General features: G+C 62.7%; 1 protein-coding gene across 13 annotated transcripts in view; it reads right to left on the reverse strand.

Moving 5' to 3' along the window:
* IGSF9B (immunoglobulin superfamily member 9B) overlaps window positions 1-19,133 on the reverse strand; it is a 43,089-nt gene extending 23,956 nt beyond the window's left edge. For all 13 annotated transcript variants that reach the window (XR_008574087.1, XR_008574090.1, XR_008574088.1 and 10 more), the window contains exons 1-10: window positions 18,870-19,133; window positions 10,977-11,174; window positions 9,683-9,829; window positions 8,017-8,168; window positions 6,788-6,905; window positions 5,800-5,941; window positions 5,532-5,677; window positions 2,932-3,074; window positions 1,906-2,046; window positions 610-726 (exon numbers count right to left, since the gene is read on the reverse strand). Coding sequence is in view for 7 of the 13 variants with exons in the window: in XM_054803218.1 (XP_054659193.1) it covers window positions 610-726; window positions 1,906-2,046; window positions 2,932-3,074; window positions 5,532-5,677; window positions 5,800-5,941; window positions 6,788-6,905; window positions 8,017-8,168; window positions 9,683-9,829; window positions 10,977-11,174; window positions 18,870-18,933 (1,368 nt within the window). In the remaining 6 variants the exon portion in view is untranslated. The remainder of the gene's footprint in view (window positions 1-609; window positions 727-1,905; window positions 2,047-2,931; window positions 3,075-5,531; window positions 5,678-5,799; window positions 5,942-6,787; window positions 6,906-8,016; window positions 8,169-9,682; window positions 9,830-10,976; window positions 11,175-18,869) is intronic.
* Window positions 19,134-22,360: the final 3,227 nt, after the last annotated feature.

Genomic DNA, 22,360 nt, shown 5'->3' on the forward strand with positions numbered 1-22,360 from the left:
GGGAAAGCTGGAGGAGGACTGGGAAGCCCTGGTTGCTCCCAGGCTGTGCCACCACACCGGATCCTACCCTGCTCTACAGAAAGGGACATCCTGAAATCATTACGTCCTCTCCAGCATCATTAAAACAGCTTCTTCCCAGGGTCTTCAAAGTCACGGGGCAGCAAAGCGGCTGCTGACCGGTCCAGCCCCTTGCTGAAACACATCCAAGAGACCTCCCAGACATGCTCCGGTGGCACGTCCCCTCCCGCCGCAGGATGTCTGTAGCCCGAGAACGGCATCGCCGGGGCTGCCACGTCCTGCCGGTCACCACCTCACAGACAGGCAAGGAGGAAGGTGTCCTGCAGGCAGCACTGGCGAGGAAGAGGAGGGGGGGCCGGGGCAGCACTCAGCTTTGCAGATGCTGCCGAGACGGTTTCACGGGATTAAAGTACTCGGTGGCCACGAGCCGGACTTCCCCCACCCACCTGCGGGACAGGACGGCAGTGGCTCAGCCCAAAGCGAAGCAGCTATACCTGCAGTTTGTTCTTACCGGGACAGAGTGTGGCTTCTCTGTCTGCAATATTCATCAAAAGCCAAAGGCACTGCAGATTTGTCTGGCAGGCCGGGTACCTTTCTCCAGGCGATGATGGGAAAGGGGTCTCCGGCAGCAGCGCAAGGAATCAACAGCTCCCTCCCTGCCTCCTGTCTGTACTCCCAGCCTGGTAGCACCGTGAAATAGGGGGGGTCCTGCGGGCAAGGGAAAAGGCAAGGAGCGTCAAACCCACGCCATCTCCCGCCGCGCGCGAGCGGCTCCCCACCACCAAACCCAGCCCTTTTCCAAAACAAATGAATCATCGGGTTGGGTGAGGTTGAGGCATTGCAAGAAAAGCTGCGGCGGAGAGCGTGTGCTAAGGAAGCTCCACGGCACACCAAATTATACCCCCCCGAGGGAAGTTATCTCCAAAAAGCCGCTGCACTAGAGCATCTTGTTTAAGTAAACAGGAAAAACGCACCCACATCGCATCAGACATCAACCTGATTTCATCGACTCCGCGGACGTGTGTGTCTATGATACACAAAGCGTTATCATGTGAACCTCAGCGAGGCACCATGAATCACTGCTGCTCACAAGCACGGGACTTTTTGTTCAGGGAAGGAAGAGGCAGCAGCTCCCACCCCAGTCGCGATGGGAACTGCACTGGGAGCCCAGCATGCCTCGGGCTCCGCACGCAGCAAGAGCGTGCGGAGCGTCTCTAGAGCTCAAATCATCCATTTATTAAAAATCTTCCATGAACCCAAGCCCAGGTCAGCAGGGCTAAGTGTTTTGTTGGCAAAAAACCCATCCCAGGGACGTGTTTCCTCAAACTACCCTGGGCCAGCGCTATCAAAGCCTTATATTCGTCACACGGTGAATGAACAGTGTGGGCTGTGGCCCAGCCTCTGCTGTTCCCCTCCAAGGATGCTTGTGAGGGCCCACGTTCACCTTTCTCAGCACAGGTAAGAGAAACAAGGCTCAGAGCAAAAGGGTTTTGCTAAGCTGAGTGGAAAAGCGGGCAGGTTTGGGGGCACAGAGCCCTTCTTGAGCTCTCTTCATGGAGAAGGTCTCAGAAAAGCAAAGTAAAACCTGAATTTCTGCACAGAATTAACAACCAAATGAGAGGCATGGAAAAACAACCCCCGCCTCATCCATCCCCGCCGCACTGCGGGGAACAGGAAGGCAGAATGAGCTACACGCACACTTCAAAATCCACATTAAAAAAGCCTAACTACGGTGCAAGATGCCTCCGCAAAGCACGCGCGCATTCACGCCGCCTGGCCGGGGACTCCGGCACCCTGCGCAACCCCAGGAGCTCTTCTCAGCACGAGAGGACACAACCCACGGCAAATCCGCCGGCTGCAGAGCCAGGATTTTTCCAGGCAAGTTACCTTCAGTACCAGTCGGGCAGGGGGAGACTGGCCCATCGTACCCAGGGCGTTATAAGGCACACAGGTGTAAGTGCCGAGAGCATCTTCGGTTGCCTCCTCTATCCGGATCGACCCGTCTTCCAGCAGGTTCCAGCCAGAATACTGCGGTGGTGAGAAAGAGGGAGCTGACTTATCCTGCACCCACCACAGCTTATTATTTCCTCTTCAGCCAAGCGCCCCCCCTAAGCCCAGAGCGGCTGTCGCATCCCCGGGAGATGCCCAATTCAAATCCCAGCATCCAAGCCATCTCCTCAACTGCAGAGAGAGGAAACGCGGGCAAGATCAGCTCATCCAAACACAGCCTTCCTGGGGAGGTTGCCCCGCTCTGTTCGCACCCAGCGACATGCAGGTTTATCTCGTAGCCGCTCTCCTCCATACGCACAGTCAGGCTGCTTCAGGGAGCCCAAAAGATTTAACATCACCATCTATCACACCCTAAGTAAAGGTCATCCTGGTGGCACCAAGGACACAACTCCATCCACGGGGCTGAGGGCACCAAGGGCCAGGAACCCACAGCAGCAACAGGCTTAAATGGAATTGAAACTTTGGATCGTTAATATTTAAGCAAAAAATTTAAAATATTGAGTGTTTTCTTTAAATATTTAATGGCTAATATCCTTGCTCAGACTATCAAACCGTGATTACAGGAAGACAGAGACTTGTTAAAAGGGTCTTTTAACCATCAGTTGCCATCGGAAAAAAAAGACAGGGCCATCAGGAGGTCACTTTAGAGGGAAGCAGGCATTAGGTCTGGGAGACGCAGACAGCACGTCTACAGGCGCCCTGGGCTCCACGCAAGAACCCAAATTAACTCTGCCCACAGCTGATAAGAAAAAGCAGCGTCATCCCACCCACGGGGCTGCTTCTCTCCTGACGGCGGGCTGGACCCGCGGGGCGCCCAGTGACGCTCGCTGGTGTTTGCAGAGGACGCGAGGGTCCCACCCTCTCCATGCCCCCCGCCCCGTCCCTCCCCGGGGGCTGCGTTACCTTCTCGATTCGCAGGGGACGTCCGTCTTTGTTCCACTTGACCAGCGTCACCGGGGGCTCTGCCTCGACCGGGCAGCGGATGTATCCGTGTATCCCGATGGGAACGTAGATGACGGGGGGCATGTTCACCACGCGGGCAGGATCTGGGAGAGCAGCAGCACCACATTAGCATGGGGAAGGAGTCCATCTCTCCTCCACCACCCGGCTTCAGAAGACCTACAGCGCTTTTATAATGAATTCCAAACCCAAATACCACCTTGGCTCCCCCAGGCCGTTATCTCCAGGCTTGCTACGCACAAATCCACTGTAATACCCGGCATTTCTGGGAGGCTTTACTCATGCTCAGGGCGTTCCTACCTGGGGCTCATTAAAAGTTGCATTTAAGAAGAAACATTAAACACGCCTGCTCTCACATCCGTACTGTCTCGCATCCCGCGGAAGCCCAAGCCGCTCCACTGCGCTCAGCCTGCGGGACACGTGCACGATGGAGTGCACATCCAGCAAGCCCTGCAGCCTGGTTTTGCACACCAGCGATGAAAACTATTTCAACTCCCGAGCCTTAAAACACACCAACTGCAGCAACCAAGATGGGAGAAGAGATCCATGGCCGGGCTGCCGCGAGCCTTTTACCTCCCATCTGTTTGTACTCGCAGCCCGTGCCTCATCGAGGCTGGGTCGCGTTCAGCATCAACCACCTCCGCCCTTTCCAATGGGATGCAAAAGCTTAAAATACATACCTAACCCCCCCCTCGCTGCACCACCCACGCAGCGAGGCGTCTCGCAATCCTCCAGTCTAGAATGTGTCATTAAAAGTGCTTCTAAGAGCTTTTTAATTAAGTGCGAGTGGGTTGGAGAGAATCTAGACTTTCTTTAATAAGAAGCTTTTTTTTTTTTTTTTTTTTTAAAAAAAAAAAAAAAAAAAAAGAGAAGTTACTTTGAATAAGAAGAGCGAGTATTTCTACAATCTCGTCTAGACACCGGCAGCGTGAGGTTATGGGAAAATCCTGACGGGGTTTACGCTGCATTAAGGGACGAATGCATTTCTTCTGGGTGCAGCATCCCTGCGCTGCTGACGCAAAAACACAAAGCTGTTCAGGAGGAAGGGATGGAGGATGCAGGGGTGCCCCCTCCTTATTGCTTTCTTGGGGCAAAATCTACCAAGTTTGGGAGCTCTGCTCCCTCCCTGCTTAAACACATAACCCCAACCGCTCCCCGAAACCGTGCGCCCCCGGCAATGGCACCGTAACCCAGATTGCCAAGCGCTGCATATGGAGCGGGCTTTACCCCCCTCCGCTTAACTCCACCTCTTAGGAAATGCAATCAAGGGCTCCGGCGGCGCGGGAGAGGGTAATGGGATCGAGCCTTTCACTACTAGGTCACTGGCTGGGGGCCAGCCCGGCTCACTAACGACCCAGAGCTGCATCCCCAGCCCACGGCTGCTGCTTCGGCGGGTGGGAAACCTCCCTCCCGAGGCATCAGCCCCGGTCCAGATGTCAAGGTTTGCTCTGGAGGAAAGGAGTCTGCAGCACAAAAAGCCAAGCGTACCTCCTCACGCCGAAGCCTGGCTGGGTCATCTGAACGGCTGATTGTCCAAACGCCGTTTTTCTTGCCATTAGAGCTATTTTTAACAGCTATCAGCCTTGACGAGTGGTCCTGGATTAGCGGCAGGGCAGATTTAATGGCCTGAGGCTGCACGCTTTCCCCAAGAGCCGCCCAGTTGGGCACATCCAAGCCCCGAATCGCACCTCTGCCCGGGCACGGCTCCGGTCGCGCTGTCCCCTTGCCCCTTCATCCATCCCCGTAGGGAGACGATCGGATTTACCAGCCCTTCTCACAGCAGCTCCCCACCGGCGTGGGGTTTCCCACCAACCAGTGGTGGGGGATCTACAGGCAGCAGCAACAAGGCAGCCTTCAAAAACCCAAATCACAAGCCCAGTTTGCTCAAGCCTGTCTTTCATTATAAAATAAACCCACTACAGTCTTTTACAGCAGAGCAATATTGCAATTGCGAGCGGCAGCAATTGAGGCCATTACTGTCGAATGCCACAGGACGCCGGTGGCACGCTACCCATTACCACCCGGGGAGCCCGAGAGAACAAGCGTGGGAAGCAACGCTCCTGCTACAGCCCCTTCTCCTCCGCTTGTTTAGATCAGTTACAGCCTGAAAAATATGACACGCAAAGCTATCGAGCTCACAGAAAAACCACGCCGCGGGAACAAGCCCCCCCATAATAGATACCAAAAAAAATACAAGCGGGTAGTTGAGACTGAGAGCCCTGATCCGGTGTTTCCCTGCCCGACGCGATGCAGCCGATGAGGACAGCGTGCCGGCAGCAGCGGCAAGAAGATGCTCACCTGGTCAAAAACTGCTTGTATCAAAGGTGGACACCGGTGCTACCAGGATGCTCAAGCTATTTACTTTCTTGTTGCTCGCACCCTACAAGCGGGATGCTCTCAGCCTTTTGCTGAGGATGATCGCACGCTCGTCCAAAGGCTGCTGTATCATCCCGGGAAAACAGAGCCTCTGGGGCTGCCTCAGAGCCGGGAATTATCAATGCCAGCCCCATCCCTCAGGATCAGGCCCCGCTGCCCGCACTCACACTGCACCGTCAGGTAGGCAGAGGCTGATGGCGAGCGGCCCAGGCTGTTGCTGGGGATACAGGTGTATTTTCCGGCATCCTCTGGCTTGACACGGAAAATGATCAGCGTCCCGTCAATCAGGATCCGCACCCTCAACTTCAGGTCGCTGTAAGAGAAGAAGGGAGGAGGCTCGCGAGGAGACCCGGGGGCAACAGCCACCCCGTTGGGGTTCCCAGCAGAATTTGGGAGCGGGATGAGGACATGTCACTGTGCTGGCTGCAAACTCACTTCTTGAAGTAGACGTTCTCCTCCTCCCAGTACCACAGGTAGGTGAGGTTCCCGGGGTACGCCTCGGCCTGGCAGGTGAAGAGCGCATCCTGGGAGATGTTGACCGTGATGTTTTCCGGAGGGGAAACGATGAAGGGAGGTCCTGGATGGGGGGGGGGGGAAAGGGAAAAGCGTCACCCCCACCAGTAACGATGTCCTCACAACGGTTGCTCAGGCTCAGCTCCATCACAGCATCGTTGGCTGGGAGCTGCTGGGGGGGGGGCTCCGGGGCAGAGCTGGCCCCGATCCCCTGGGATCACGGGGTGCAGGGGCTGACCTCGGGGAGCACGGTGGCCCTGTTGTTCCCAATCCTTTCCCCTAATCTCTGCAGCTTTGGGGAGGGGGCCCCGTGCCCGTGGCGCACGGCTCTGCTTCTCCCAGGGCACACGAGCTCGCGCTTCCCTTCATCTCAAGCACTTTTCCAGGATCGCATCACCCGCAGGAAAAACCCAGGGGGAAAACAGTAAACTGCCGGGAGCCGGCAACGAGCGCCCACAACCCGCTGCCACGGCAAAAGCGGAGCAGAGGACACCCTGCGCTCCTCTCTCTGCCGGTAGCTGTTGACCTAATTAAAGATTTATTTAATAAAAGAGGGAGCGAGGAGCAGGAGGCCTGCCATGCATCACGGCTATGTGACAAGGCGCTTTGTGACAGTCTCAATCTTTTCCCCGCTTCCCGAACAAAACCGAGCTGCCACCGGGGCCCAAGCCGTTCATCGGCACGGCCGCTTCGGCGCGGCCACCGCGGTGCCCCAATTAAGTGGATTCTTCTGTCCTACAAACGGGCTGCGGAGCCACGGGGCGGCCGGCACGACGCCAAGCCCGCAAGGCTTGCGGGTCGCTTCAGGGTGGCACCGCTGCCCTGCGGTCCGCGGAGTTTTCCCCACGGAGCCTCCCTCCCAGGGGATGCCGACGGCCGAGGAGGAGCCGGAGGGGCTGGAGGATCTCACCTTGAACGAGCAGGCGCGTGGTGTGCACAGCCTCCCCCTGGATGCTGTACGCCCGGCAGGTGTAGGCACCCCTGTCCTCCCGGCTGACGGAGAGCACCGTCAGGCTCCCGTCACTCACCTGGGGACAAGGGAAGAGCCTGGAGCACGGGTAGGGACCCCCACGGGGGATGCAGCCCGGTTCAGCACCCACCCTCCCTTCCTCCCCGCTTCCAACGGCGGAGAGCTGCAGGCGCTTTTAGGGCCGGATGAGAAACGGGTTTCCCCGCTCTGCAAGACTTCGGATATTAATAAACCAACACACGCGTTTCTGCTCGATGCCAAGGGGAAGGGAAAAAAAAAAACACCAACAAAACCATAAAATAAAATAAATAAATAACCCTCACAACGTATTCATCTCCCGCAGAAGTGACTGGCAGGCGGCAGACTCCAAACCATTCCTGCCAAGCGCCCCGGCACCAGCAGCGCTTCACAAGGAGCAGGATGCCTCACCGGAGCATCCCCCGCTCCCGAGGGACCAGCTCCACCGCCGGGGTGGGGTACAAGGGGGAGACCCCAGCTCGGATGCTATCCTCCCCGTGGGGGCCACCTCGCAGCTACAAGAGGAGCAGCCGAATTCCTCCTCCTCGGGGACACAGCGGAGGAGGGATGGGCAAGGGACCGTCACCCTCGGGGCAGCAGCCCTGCCATGCACAGGGAGCCCTGCTCCCAGCCAAGCTTCCCCCCCCCATTCTCCCTCATCCTTCTATTTCAATTAGTAACAAATGATTCCTAATTACTCTCATTAGTGCCTGTGCCGATTCCAATGCCTGATTTACCAATTACAGCTCAGGGGGGAATCTCTACCCGGGAGCCTCTGGGATGCAAAAAGGGTCCTGGGAGGGGGGCAAACCCCCTCCCTGCATCCAGCCCTGCCCAGGGACGCTGCAGCCCCCCCTCATCTCTGGGACCTGGCACAGCAACCGGCCCCCAGGATGAGAGCCCCCAGGGAGCAGCAGGGAAGGGGGCTGCCCCAAACCCCCGGGGGGGGGGCTCCAGCCCGCACCCCAGGACAGGCAGCGTTAGAGGCCGCTGCTCAGCAGAGATGGAGGGGGGGGGGGGAATGGGTTTCTTGGCAAGAAATGCTGAGAAAGCACGTCCGGCTCCAGGCACGGCGGAGCTGCCGCCACCGTGGTCCCGTCAATATCGTCCCCGCCGGCGGGGCACCCGGGAGCCCCTTGCCACCCACCTACCTGGTACTTGCTGTTGGGACCCAAAAGGTCTCCCTCTTTCAGCCAGGTGACGATGGGCTTGGGGTTGCCAAACGCCATGCAGGTCAAGGTGACGCTGCTGCCTTCCTTCGCCTCTACGTACTGCGGTGGCGTCTCCGTGAAGGTGGGGGGAGCTGCGGGGCAGGGGAGACTGCCATGACCCCCCTGTTTCACCCATGGCCGCTGTGGGTCTGGAGGGGGAGCGCACGGGGACAGAGGGGAGGCTGCTGCCCGCAAACGGGGGACGTGCTGCACATCCCCGCAAACGGGGCCGCAGGGACGGCAACGACAGCGGCTGTCGCAGGGGCTGTCCCTGGGGGGACCTGCCGAGGGCATCCATCCCCTCCCGGGCACGCTGCACCCCAGCCCCATCCCCTCTCCTCCCCGCCACCGGCTCCAGGGCACGGCATCACGTCCCCCTCTCGTTGCACATTAACTTGCTATTGTCAAAACATGGGAAAACACCGCAGTGCAGATCGAAAGGCGCCTTCCTGATTAAAGAGGCTGGCAGGATTACAGCCCGCCCCTAATTACCAGCGGTTGTTAAAGCCCGCTTTCGAGGAAGACAGGTTGGCAATTTAATCTGCTCGGGGAAAAAGAGAATTATATTTTGTTTCTCCCCAAATGATTTTTATTTTCCCCTAAGAAAATTAAGCGTTGTAATGCACTGGGGGAAAGCCACAGCCTTCCCCCTGAAAGCAATTCCTCGGGCCGGGAAGATTATGGTTATTATTTTGTTAGTAAGCCCCTGCATGCCCCGTGCTGCATAAAACCCCAAAAGCACCCCATTTTGCAAAGGGGGTCGAGCCTGGGGCGGGACAGGGCACCTGGGGGGCCAACGGCCACTTCCAGCTCCTCGGGCCAGCGGTTTGCAGGATCCGTGCACGCAGCGGAGGTGAAGCAGGCACCATCCTCCTCCTCCTGCTTCCCTCTCGCCCTCCTTCCCAAGCCCTCCGAGCTCATTAGCAGGCAGGAGGGCAGGCAGGGGGAAAGCAGGCAGCGGCAAGGCAGCGGGCATGGACAGGGCTGACGTGCCGCACAGCCCCGCCTGCAAAGCTTCCCGCACGCTAATTGGGCTCAATTAGGTGGCTCTGCTCCGTGCCGCAGCCCAGCCGTCCCCCCGAAAGGTTAAATTAATTGCTCAAGGTCAGGCAAGACCAGGGAGGAGCTGCCGGTGCCCACGTCTCCTCTCCAGCCACCCCGCTGCAGCAGGAGAGGCGCAGATCCCTGCTGCTGGGCTAAACCCAAAGACCTTTCCTGATGTGGAGAGTGACAATTTGCTAATTAGTTTCACATGCAGCCTTAATAAAATGAAAAAGTAATTCCAGTAAATCTGAATTTCAGGAAAACAAAGATTTGATTTTCTGATCCGTCTGTTAAGAGGAGAGTCGTTCCCAGCCCCGTTCCTTGATGTCTCTCCTTTAAACGAGCTCCGCATAATTAAACTGCAGGATCCCTAATAAAAGTTTGTCCCTTTTTAAGTCACGCCCCGGCTGGAGCAGTCAGCCTGGATGGCTTCGGGCTCGCTTGTCTGCACGGCGCAGATACCATCGAGATCCAGCGCGCATCAGAAATCAAAGGGAAACCCGTCTCGGCACCGGACGCAGCCCCACGGCGATGCCGCGGCCCCCCCCCACCCCCGGCTCACCGTTGACCGTGAGATGGACCCAGCTGCCGTTGTGGAAGGTGTCGTACTGCTGGTCCAGCATGAGCACTTTGCACTCGTACCAGCCCTGGTCCTCGGAGCGGACCTGCTCAATGCGCAAGGAGGCTTTGTCGTGCAGGCTGGCCCGACCTGTGGGGAGATCGCAGCCGTCGGCTCGGTGGCCCCCAGCCCCACACGATGGCCCCCCATTGCCAGACCAGCCCCCCCCGCCCCCCCTCCCCCAGAGCATCGCTGCAGGGGACACCCCAGCCCGGTGCAGTCACCGAGCAGCTGGGGCAGCTTTGGGGCCGGGCTGCGTCCCACCTTCCCCGGTTTTGGGGCTGGTTGAGCCCCACGGCGCGGTGCTGCCGGTTGCAGCCAGCCCGTCTGGGGAGGGCAGAGTAAGCCGCCGCGGCCAGGCAAGGCGCGTGGAACGGCGTCTGCCCGCAGCGACGCCGGCCTTCTGCTCCCGGCCAGGGGCTGGCAGCGGTACAGCCGGCAAGCAGACGCGCCCCAAAGTCCTTCCCCAGCCTGGGAGCCTCCCAAAAAGCAGGGCGGCCCAGGGCTGACCCTGCGCGCAGCCCAGGAAACCAGACCGGCAGTAAAGCAGCCCAAACCTCCGCCCCGGCCCAGCGGCCGCTGGGCTCTGGCATCGCTCGAGCGTGAGCTGAGTTTGGCAGGGCTCAGCCCAGGCTCAGGTGCCGGCATCCTCCCTGCCGCAGGATTTCCCAGGGAGCAATGTGGACAGCAATTCCCACAGAGCCTGGGAGCAGGGTAAGACCCAGGAAAGGTCCTCGGTGGTGCTCCCCAGGGAATGGCATATGGAAACAGGTCTGTCCCCACCACATCGCCCCACTCGGGGCTGGTCCCCAGCCCAGTCATCCCATTAGAAGACACCAGCCACGTGGGGCAGGTGGCACATTGGCGAGCGGCCACGTGGGCTCTGCAGCTCCAACCTGCCACCTCCACCCAGCGTGTGGCCCCGGCTCCATCCCCACCGTCCCCCCAGCATCCCCCCCCAGGCTCACAGCTGCTCCAGGGCGCAGCGGCGGCAGCCGCCGCCACCACGCGTCACCCTGGGTTTCTCTGCCTCGCTTGCTCCCGTCCCACGCAGCCCAGCTGGCTTCCTAGCACTGCTGCTTAATTAAAACCAACTGGGTGGAAAGCGAGCAACGAGAGGCAGAGCTCGCGCGGTTTCCGACAGAGGAGCGGATGGAGTGGAGCCGTGCATCCCAGGCTGCGCCGCAGCCGGGACCTGGCGTGTCCCCCACGTACCCCCGCACCCCCCCAGACTCACCGGCATACTCCGGGTCAACATGGGGAGGGTAAAACCCAAACTTGATGAAGATGGGAATGGGAACGCCGAACTTGAACCACTCCACGACATAGGGAGGAGGCTGCCCCGTGAGCGGGTGGATCACGTCGCATCCCAGGATCACGCTCTCGCCAGCGCGAGCGGTCACAAACTCGGGCTCCTCTCTCGAGCCGAGGGCACCTGCGAGAGGGCGAAGGAAGAAATGGTGGCTGCTCCCGCTGCTGGACCCCAGCATCAGCGACAGCCGGAGGACCGGGAGCCCCGGGAAAGCCACAGCAGGGACTATGCCCCTGCCCAGCCGCATGGCCCTGCCGAGGGCATCGCCAGCCCGAAAGCAAGGGGGGTTCCTCGAGCCCCTCCACCCAGCTCCAGGGCCACCCCAAGGCACCACAGGACTCCAGATGGTGACCATCAAGTACCCACTTGCTCCGGGATGGCTTCCCAACCCCTGTGCCCAGCGACCCTGCCGGGGTTTTGAGGACCCCCTGCTCTCAGCAGGGTACCCCGAGGATCCGGCTTTCCCCCAGGAGCCATCCCAGGGCGGGTCGAGCCCCCGGAGCAGTGATGCTCCAGACAAGTCCGCCCATCCACAGGCATCCCCAAGAGCCCGAGGCCTGAAACCCGGCTGTGACCCGCACATCGAGTCTGGCACCCTGCTCCTCCTGCCTGCCCCCGGCGGGGGTAATTAAACAGGGCTTTGGCCGCAGACGAAGGCACTGCTCCACCCCGGCTGTGCCTCCCTGCTCAGCTGCAGCCTGTCATCATCCTGCTCTCACCATCAGCAGCAAAGCTGCATCCTCAGCACGGCTTTCAGAAAGGGAGAGGGAAACCCAGGGCTGGGGGGAGCCAAAGGGGGGGTCCCCAAAACTGCCAGCATGGGGTTCAGCCCCACCTCTCCCTTCCCATCAAGGAAGGGTCCCCCCTTTTCCCGGCGCACACAGCCACCGCCTGCTCCAGGGGGGATGCTCGGGGAGGGATGCTCGGGGAAGCACGTTCCCACTCCTCCGCGCTGCTCCTCAGGGCCGCCGGTGATTGGCGGCGAGTGACATCACCGCTTCCCCGCCGCGGGAGCCGAGCATCACCGGCTATTTTTGGCTCCGGCACAAGCGGCGAGAGGCCTGCGCCGTGCCACCCCACGGGTTCACCAGCCAGGTGCCCCCGTGGGAAGGGGAGCTGGGTGGACGGCGGGTAGAGCCGGTTTTACCGGCAGCCCCAGCTGCGGACAAAAGCCCCTCCCTGCTGCAAGGTGCAAGCCGGGCACCGGGGCTGGATGGCGGCTGTTCAACCGGGAGGGCTGGCTGGTGGCAGCGGGGAGGGCAATGTCGGGGTGCAAAGCTGTAAAGCGTCTGCAAGGAGCACGGGCTGCATTGCACCCCCGCTGCAGACACCCACCCTGCTACAGGGTTTCACACGACCACGTACCTGCCCAGACCTCACCCAGGCGGGGTGATCGCTGTGCGCGCATGCAATACGCACGCACACACATACAATATGCGTGCACACACGCGCCCTGCTCCTGCCCCCCACTTTGCACCATCCTGATGACACTCTTGCACCTCTCTGGTCCTCGTTATCGCTGCATCACTGATGAGCTCAGGCATTCGCACCCTGTCAGCAGGGATAGTGTCAGCCCACCCCTGCTGCCCCAGGACCCATCCCGACCCCGCTGTGCCCATCCGGGGGCGGGGGGCTGCGCTGCGGGGCTGGGAACCCCCCTCCCTGCCCACGGCCCCCCTGTGCCGAACGGGGACAGCAGCTGTCACGTGCAGCTCAAGAGCATCCAAGGACATGCATTTCCCCAGCCGCCTCGCCCGAGCGGGTCCCCAGCACCTCGCCGCCGTCAAAGGGATGCTCTTGCTTCCCACCGGCAGCAGAGGACGGAGGGGGCTGCAGCCCTGGACCCTCCCCGAGCCCCTGCCTGCCCCAGCCCACCAGCTCCGGGGGTACCAAGGTAGGATCTTGGTTTCCAGCCGCTGAACACCAAACGCAGCCTGGGATGCTGATGCTTGCCCAGCTGGAGAAGTGCGCTGCCCGAGAGGCCACCCAGACGCCCCGGTGATGGGCATCAGGGAGTCACGCTCTCTGCCCAACGCCGGGAGCCCCAGAGCGGCTCCCCAGCAAACCGGTGGGTGATGTCCCCGGGTAGGGGACGAGCCAGCCGCTCTGCCGGACCCATGCCTGGCCAGGGTCACCCGGGCGGAGGAAAAATAGGTCAGGCCCGGCAGCTCACAGCGCCGGTGTCTGATCGCAAGGCCAGTGGGGAATTGCACGCACGGCTGAGCATCGCCTCCCCACGCGCACGGCCGACTGGCAGCCACGGCGGCTAACCGGCCCCCGGCTCTCCCCAGCTGCCACCCGCCCCGCCACCGGCCCCCATACCCTCCTGTCCCTGTTTCTGGAGCCATCGGGAAAGCAGTGGGGAGATGTTTCAGACACCCCCCTCTTGGGTTTCCCCAGATTCCCACCCCACTAACCCTGCGCTCCCAGCCCCGACCAGGTTTTCCTTCCGAGTCCCAGCCGCTGAAGGCACACGAGCGATGGAGACTGCAGCTCTCAATTAAAAGAAGTGTTTCTCACCCCCACATTTGTGGGGAAACGCTTGAAAACAACCCGCGCACGCCAGAAGAAACAGAGCGCAAACAGACAGGGTATTTTTAAACCCACTTGATTTTCCCCAGCCAAGTCCAGGGGGGTTTCAAGGCTCAACCTGTGGTTTGGAAATAGGGTCAACATCAGGGAGCCGCAACGGGGAGGCGAACCCCAAACCCCCCCCCTTGGTGCGGGAGCTCGCGTGAAGCCGAGGGATGCCTCGTAAAGAAAAACAAGTAATCAACAGGCTTCGTCATCCAGGCAGATCCAGGAAAAATAAAAGCACACCGCGTGCCAGGAGGCAAGAATACAAGATGTGGAGGTGGAGTTGAACAGCATCCCAAAGGGAGAGGAGGGAAGGCTGCCGCCGCGTAGAGACGGTGCCACCACGGGGGTCCCCGGATGGCGATGCCGAGCCTGGGAAGACCCTTGCCTGGGTCTGGGCATCCAGTTCCTCCCATCCCAAGAGCAGAGACGTAAGGCGACACGGAACTCGGTGAAGCTGGGGGTACCCAGCATCTCGCTGAAGCGGGACCCTTTCTGCAGATGCTTTGCGAGAAGGATGCAGCCATAGCAGAGCAGGTTTCCAAATGAAATAGCGCTGCACCTCAGCCCGCGGTGGGGATGAACGCCAATCCCACGGCAAAGGGACGAGGCAAAGAGCCCTGCCCAGCAGACACCCACGCCCTGGGGTCAGAGAGGGGATCCCGTCCTGATCTCCCACCCCAGGCGCTTGTCCTCATCCCCGTCCCGCCGTGGGGATGGCCGAGGGAGCAAGGCGCAAGCCCCCGAGCCTGTGGACCTCTCCTCCCTGCCGAGCGGAGACGAGATCTGCTCTGACACATCCCGCTCGCATCGGCAGAGGCGGGGTACAGCGGGGATCTCTGAGGACAAGGCCACCAGTGTGGCATATGGAGGCCGGCAGGGAAGGACAGCAGGCAGCCAGCGCCACGGAACAAGGAGGGCAGAGACCGCAGCCCAGGGCGGGGGACCCCCCCCCCCCCCCGCAACACCTCGGTGGGGGCTGCAGCCCCCACTGCAAGCTTGGTCCCCCCCTGCCCACCCAGGGGTACCCACAGCCCCACAAGAGCATCCGCCTGTCCCCTGGCGGGGGGCAGCCCCGGGGACCGGGAGCGCAGCCCTCGCCCCCTCCCCCAGCTGGAAAGCAGCATCTGGGCTTTCAGCGCGATTCCTGCCGTTTTAAACCCGATTTTCCAGATGGATGGAGGGCGACGCGCAGGTCAAGTGACACGCCTCAAGGTCACGCAGGGCCGGCGGAGGAGCAGGATTAGCCGTGAGGGGTGGCTCGGCGCCCCGTTCACGGCAAGACGGCAACTTCAGTCCCCATCCCCGGGGACAAGAGGTGTCCTGCGGGATTGCCCACGCCATCTTCATGCAGGCAGCTGCCCTGGCACCCCCAGGGGATTGTGCATGCCTGAAGCGCTGCCCCACGGCAGCCCATGCCCACCGCGGTGGGTCCCCGCTCCCTCCAGTGACACAGGTGGGACCATGCCCGACTGGGTGGCAGCTCAGCGGGCACGTGCGTTAGCGCAGGTCGGTGCTCAGAGAGGCACAGAAATGGGGCGCGCAAGAAAACCACTTCCCTGTGGTCACCCCGCTCCCACCTGGGGGTCCCTGGCATCCCCCCACCCGCTAAACGCCGCCGGTCCAGCGTAGAGCATCCCCACGTGCCGCACAGCGGCCGCCTCGCGGGAGCCATCATCTCCCAGCAACGACCAGCAACTACCTGCGCGCTCCCCGCAAGCTCCCTCCGCGCGCTGCGGGGCCGAGCGAGCAGCTGCGGCAGGAGGCTGGAGCCAAAACTGCTCCCGGGGGAGACCTCCCGCACCCGGAGAATGCTGATGGGGTGCTGCGCCCCCCAATCCAGACCCGCAGCACACCAGTACCCATGGTACCGCCCTCCCCACGGAGCAGCGCGTATCATCCCGATGCTTCCGCATCCCTCCGACTGGTAACTGGGATGCAGGCAGCGCTCTGAGCTGCCCGCCAGCAGCTCCTGAATCACGCTGTTCCTGGCTCAGGCAGCCCTCCCACCAACGCCAGCCTCTCCATCGTGGAGCGGGAGGAAGGGAGTTGTTTTTCCAAAGGCCAGCTGGTCGCTCAGGGCCCCCCAGCTCAGGAGATGCCTGCTGCAGGGGAAGGGAGAGGGAAGGACTCCTCCGTCGGCACGGCACTGGATCCGCGCTGCTCACCCACGTGCAGGGCTTCTCTCCCAGCCAGAAGCCTCCAAGACAGAGGACTGGAGGAGAATAGCAGCTAACCCATCCCGCTGCAGCTCTGGAGAGCAACTTGCAGGTTCCGCTCATCACCGGTGAAGCTGCATCTTCCAAGTCAAAAGGCAACCGAGCCGGGAAAGCATCACCACAAAAACCCTCCGGCAAGCCAAGTCAACCATCGAGACACGCACGTCCCTCCCTGTCCCGCGTGCTCCCATCCAACAGGTCCGGAGGAGCAGAAATCCTCCGGGGAAGGGTGGAAGTGGGAGCTGGGCCAACCCCCTTGGCCGCTCCCAGTGCCAAACCATCCCCTTGCCAGAGGGGAGCGGGGCCAAAGCCACATGTGCCAAAAATCAGTGGCTGCCGGTCCAAACCCCTCCATGGCCAAAGAGGCAGAAGCCCTCGCGTGCACCAGCTCTGCGCCGGGAGCGAGTAGGGGATGCAGCACCGCCACGGCGAGCCACTCCGGTCAGCGCCGCAAGCATCACCTGCCGCGATGTCCCGGGGAGGGGGGACCTCTTCGACAGGAGCCCCTTACCCAGGGCTGGCGAAGCCAAATCCTCCCTCCGCAAACCGCGCCAGCCAGATCCACGAGCATCCCCGCTTGCCGTGCGGCGCCGCGTCACGCTCGTGGGAGAGGGTGGAAAAGCCCCTTGGCGTCACGGCGCTGCCGGGAACGCCAGGAGGCCGGATCCCTCCTCCGACACCCACTCCCGGCGCGGTCACGTCCTGGCTCTCCTCCCCCACGCTGTAAAAGGGGATAACGCGCCCTCCTTCCCTCTCTGAGCCGATTAACGCCTGGAAAGCCCTTGGAGAGCCGGGCCAGGGAAGAGGGCTGCCCAGGGCCAGCACCGCTGCATCTCAGCCTGGCTCTGCAAGGAGGAGGAGGCAGCGTGAGGAGGAAGGCCACGGCCAGGGGAAAAGCCCTAGCGAGGACACCAGAGCATGGCGAGCCCCAGCCCTGCTCCGAATCCCTGTCCCCAAGCAATGCAGGGTGACAGCCCGCTGCGAGGAGGGCACGGCGCTGGGACCAAGGCGTTGCTGCAGCCGAGGCGAGTCCCACGGGCTCCCCGTCCCCACGCAGCCCTCCCACGGGGGGCCGCGCTGGCCCGCAGCGCCCCCTCACCCGCTACGCCCGGCGCATTACCAGGACACCCACCCACGCATTACTCACGGCACGCTCATTCATCACGTACGCGCCGCTCTGTACACGCAGCGCCCCCGCACCCGGGGTCCCTGGTACCCACCCACCAATTCCGGAGCCCCATCCGAGTGGCTCCAGGGTATTTCCAAGTTTCCGGGTGCTGAACTCACTGCTCTGCTCCTCTCCGAGGCAGAGGATCCCTCTACAAAACACTGCTGCAAAGCACTGCCTCGCCACGCCGCAGGATGCATTTCAGGCAGGCAGCAGCCGGCCGCGGCTCGACAGCAAGAGGGGCTCCGTCCCCCCAAAAGGGCAGCCCCAACCTGACCACCCCCACCCCCCCATCTCCGAGGATCCAGCTGCCAGGCAGGGATGCCAAGGGACCGTGGCAGGGTGCAGATGTGACCCCGCGCGCTCGAGGAGCGCTGTGATGCGGGGGAGGGAGGGGGGTTGAGGTGCCCCCTCCCAGCCCACCCGCGCCCACTGAGGCGGTGTTCCCCCGCGCCCCGGGGAGGGAGCGGCGGCAGCTGCCAGCCAGGCATCGCTTGCCGCCGGTGGCCACCGCATCCCCACGGTGCAGCTCCCGGGGTCCCATGCTGGTTAGGGACCACCGGGGTGCAGAGACCACCCTGTGCCCAGCGAGGTACCAGCAGCAGAGATGGGAGACGGTGCTGCACCAGCGACAGGCGGCTCCCCCTTCTACCTGCAGGGATGGCTGGCAGGGAGGGAGGGGGCTGGCGGCTGAAGGAAAAGAAGCCAGAGCAGGAAAATCAGGGTTATTCCCTGCCGCTGTCTCCCTCCTGACCTTGGACAACCCTGTGCCTCAGTTTACCCCGGGCACAGCCTGCAGTGGGGGGGCTGGAAAGGAGGGAAGCCTCCCCCGAGCAGGGAGGGGGGGGGAGCAAAGTCACCCCCAAACCCGCAGCCAGGAGCGCACGGGCACAGCCGGGGTGCTGCAGGGGAAGGCGCCGAATCCCTTTTGCATTTCTCCTTGCCCAGCCGGGCTACCCTTGCAGGGAAGGGCAAACGCTGCCTGCGCCCCTCCGAGCTGCTGCCTGCTGCTTCCCCCCGGCTGGGAGAAGAAATGGGGGAGCTACAAACGCTTGCCTGTCCCCTGCCTGCGCTCCGGCCCCTGCCAGGGGCCACGCTGCCTGCCTGCCTCCCCCCGCACCCAGCCAGGCGTGCACCCAGCAAGGACGCGCACCCGCTGCCTTCTCCCAAAGGGAATTGCCAAGCCCCCGGAGCGGGGACCCAGGCAGGGAGGCAGGACCTGCCGCACACCGGCGCCGGGAGCCCGGCCGGGCGCTGCTGCCAGCTCCTGCCCCCTAAACTTCCCGAGTTGCAGCCGCTGCCCTCTAGGAGGTCACTGAAAAAAAAAAAAAAAAAAAAAACCAAAAAAAAAAACCACAAAAAACCCAAACCCCGCTGAGCGCCTGGGGAAGATGCGCCGGGCGCTCCCAGCCGCCCCCCGACAGCGGGGAATAAAGAACTAACCAGCGCCTCGCTGCAGCACCGGCGCCCGGGGGACACGGGCAGCGCTCAGCCCCCTGCACAGGCACCGGGGGTGGGGGGGGGGACACGACACGCAAACCCCCTCCGGAACCGCAGCGCGCCGCACCCCCGGGGCGTGCTCCCCCCCCCCAGCCCCCCTCCCGGTGCAAGCTCCGGGACGTGCTGCCCCCCCAGTACGAGCTCCCCGGTGCAACCTCCGCAGCCCGGTGCCGTGCATCCCAGCCCGGTACGCGCTCACGGTGCGTGCACATTCCCCCCCGCCGCGGCCGGTACACGGAGGTGCGGGGCGGGGGGGGGGGGGGGCATGCAGAGGCGGCCCCGCCACCGCCCTGGCGAGCCCGGCGGACTCCCCCTGGGGCATCCCGGAGGAGGACGCCCCGCGGCCCCACTCACCTTGGACGGGCAGCCCGCGGGCGCCGAGCACACTTGCTACCAAAGCGGCCACATACCAAATCATAGTACTACCGGCCCCCGGTGCGCAGCATCTTCCGCCCGCCAGGCGGCCCGGCCGGGGCGGGGCAGGGCCGGCAGGGCCGGGGCAGGGCTCCCCGGGCCGCCGCGGGGCTGGCCGGGCCGGAGGGGCGGCTCAGGGCCGGCCGCCGGCCGCCACCGCTGCGCCCATGCCCGCGCCCATGCCGCCGCCGCGCTGCACCTGCCCTCCGCCGCACGGCGCGGGGCGCAGCCTAGCCTGCGCCCTTTAGCGGCTCGGTGCCGCCCCCGCCCGCCGCCCATTGGCCGCGCCCCGGCGGAGTGGGCGGTGATTGGCCGGCGGCGCGGCCCGGGCCCGTTTCAAGGTGGGTTGGCGCGCGCGGGGCCCCTGCGCCGCAGTATCATGCGCACTGCCGGGAGCGGCGGGCGGTGCGCCGGCACGGCTCGGTACGGCACGGCTCGGCTCGGGGTCACCTCCGCCGGCCGGTCACCTCCCGACCGGCTCTCGCCACCCGCCCCGGAGCAGCGTCTTCTTCCTGTCTCCCGTTTGCACCAGCTCGGCGTCACTTCCCTGTCCCCCATGTGTCCCCTGCACCGGCTCGTCTCACCTTCCTGTCACCAGATGTGACCCCCTGCACTGGCGCAGCATCACCTCCCTGCTCCCAGATGTGTCCCCTGCACTGGCACAGCATCACCTTCCTGCTCCCAGATGTGTCCCCTGCACTGGCTCAGTGTCACCTCCCTGCTCCCAGATGTGTCCCCTGCGCTGGCACAGCGTCACCTCCCTGTCCCCAGATGGGACCCCTGCCCCGGCTCAGCGTCACCTCCCTGTCCCCTGATGTGTCCCCCGCACTGGCTCAGTGTCACCTTCCTGCTCCCAGATGTGTCCCCTGCGCTGGCACAGTGTCACCTCCCTGTCCCCAGATGGGACCCCTGCACTGGCACAGCATCACCTTCCTGCTCCCAGATGTGTCCCCTGCCCCAGCTCAGCATTACCTCCCTGTCCCCTGATGTGTCCCCTGCACTGGCTCAGTGTCACCTTCCTGCTCCCAGATGTGACCCCCTGCGCTGGCGCAGCATCACCTTCCTGCTCCCAGATGTAACCCCTGTCCCGCTGCAGCGTCACCTCCCTGTCCCCAGATGTGCCCCCTGCCCTGGCACATTGTCGCCTCCCTGTCCCCAGCTCTGCCACCTGCCCCTGCTGCCATACGCAGCCTCTCTGACACCCCAGTGTCACTCTGCGCTCACGCAGGGTCACCTCTCCACCACAGGCTGAGCCACCTGCCCCCCGCACCAGCTCCGCATCACCCCAACCGACATCGGCTGTGCTATCTGTACCTGCCACCCTTGGGGTTACGTCCCTGCCACCTGCTTGGTGCCACCGCAACCTCGTACCCCACATCAGCTCAGGGTAACGTGCCTGCCACCGTCTCTGCCCCCGCCAGAGGTTCAGGGTCATCACCCTACGACCCTGCATCAGTTGTGCCGCCTGTCCCCTGCACCAGCTTGCTGTCACCTCTGCCAAGAGCCTGCACTGCTCAGCCACCTCCTCGCCACCTGCCACAGCTTGGTGTCACATTCACCTGCCACCCCACACCCAGCACCGGCTCAGTGCCACTGCCACCCCTTGCACCACCTGTGTCACCTCCCCCTGCTCCTGCTCTATGCCACTCGCCCCATCCCTAAGCCCCTGCGCCCTGCGCCAGCTCCAGGTCACCCTGTCCCCTCCAACGTGTCCCCCTGCGCTCTCCCATCCCTGCACACCTCTCCTCCCTGCAAAGACCTCTGGTGATGCCAGATGGGCAAACAGCCGGGCTCGCTCCCCGAGGAGCGTGCCAGCAAGAGAAACGGGCCGCTGAGCTCCCCCCGAGATGACAGGCAACCCGGGAGGGGACAGGCTCGCATGGAGGGGGGGGGCATGCCATTTAGTCCCCAGCACTCACTGTCTTCCCCTTGCCCACACCGTTGGGAGAGTATCTGGGGAGAGGCTGGAGCAGCTGCTGATCTTCCCGCCTCTTCCCATGCGTGTCCTGGAAAGAGGCAAAAAAACCCCAACCCAACCCTTGTAGAGGATGCAGGCGTTTGAGAAGCTCGAGGAGCATCCCACACCTTCTGCTCGCGATTATGCTTCTTGAGGGTCGGGCATCCGCATGACCCTGGGCAGGAGGCGAGAGCCTGCGGGCAGCACGAGGCCGGGCAGCGAGCAATCCCCCAGCCCGGCCCGAGCTCACGCGAGCTCCCGGGCAGTTTGCTTCCCCAGCAAAATCCAAGACCTCATAAAAGTCTGACTCAGCTCTTAGGCTTGAGGTCTGAACTGAAAGCTTGCAAATCTGCAAGGTGGGCTGGCGGGGTTGGCAGAGCCAAGGATGACCCTCGCATCGGGGCAGTTTTGCTCTTTAAGCTGCTCTCCGGATCGCACGTCAAGCCGGGTCGGTGCAGCCTGGTTCCTGAAAGTCAGGTTTGCAGCAGCCCAGGAGGGCAGGGCTCCTTGGCCAGCACCCTCCCCGCTCTAGTCCTGCTGGCTTCAAAGCACCCGAAAAATCCCAGCCAACATCCACTGCCCACGAGGGAGCAAGCCCAAGGCCAGCGGAGCTCCATCCACCCTCGCCCAGCCAGAGAGAGTCGATACGTTCTGGTTCAGCTGGAGTCCATGTTACCAGCCAGATCGTCTTCATGTCTTTAGCTGGGTTTTGCCACAATTTCAAAGAGAAAAAAAACCAGCGAAGGACATTGATGACACCTACGCTAACACAGCCCAGCCCAGGAGGTGTCAGCAGCCCACGGTAGATGGGGAGGACCCAGCCCCGCTGCTGGCACGTACCTCTCCGAGCCCAGCGCAGCACAGGGGCCCCACCAGCATCCCTCAAGAGACTGGAAACATGGGCTTGGGTTGGAGCACGGCTGCCGGTTCACACCCTTGTTTCTCTAGACTAATTTGCTGGTTTTATGAAATTCATTCCCCACTGTTTTCACACCTCTCTCCCTCTCTATTTATAGCTGGGTTTATTTACATGAACAGGGCACTCCGTGTACTTTCAAGTCAGTCTGCAGTGGCAGAACCAGGAGCAGGCGAAGGCAGCAGGCGGTGAAGCAAGGCGAGGAGCACCCGGGTCCTCGGCCACGGCCACCTCCTGCCCGCCACGTGGGAGGCAGCCAGGCAGCTCCCCCCACCAAGATAGGAGCTGCTGGGCAATGAGCTGGGGCAGAACAAGCCACGCACGCCCCAGACCCGCGCACGCCCCAGACCCGCGCACGCCGGGCACAGCGATGCAGCCGCCATGGGCTGCACGTTGCCCTGAGGCTGGCAGCTTCCCACCTCGCTGGCCCGAGCCGTATCCATCTTTCGTGCTGCTGACCTGGGGATCCCCGGGGCTCCCCCGGCTTGAAAGGCAACAGAAAGGGGAAAAAAAGTCATTGCAGGACTCGGTAAGCCTGCCCTTGTCCTCCACCCCAGC

Source organism: Grus americana, chromosome 24 (assembly GCF_028858705.1).
Source record: "Grus americana isolate bGruAme1 chromosome 24, bGruAme1.mat, whole genome shotgun sequence".
Classification (NCBI taxonomy): domain Eukaryota; kingdom Metazoa; phylum Chordata; class Aves; order Gruiformes; family Gruidae; genus Grus; species Grus americana.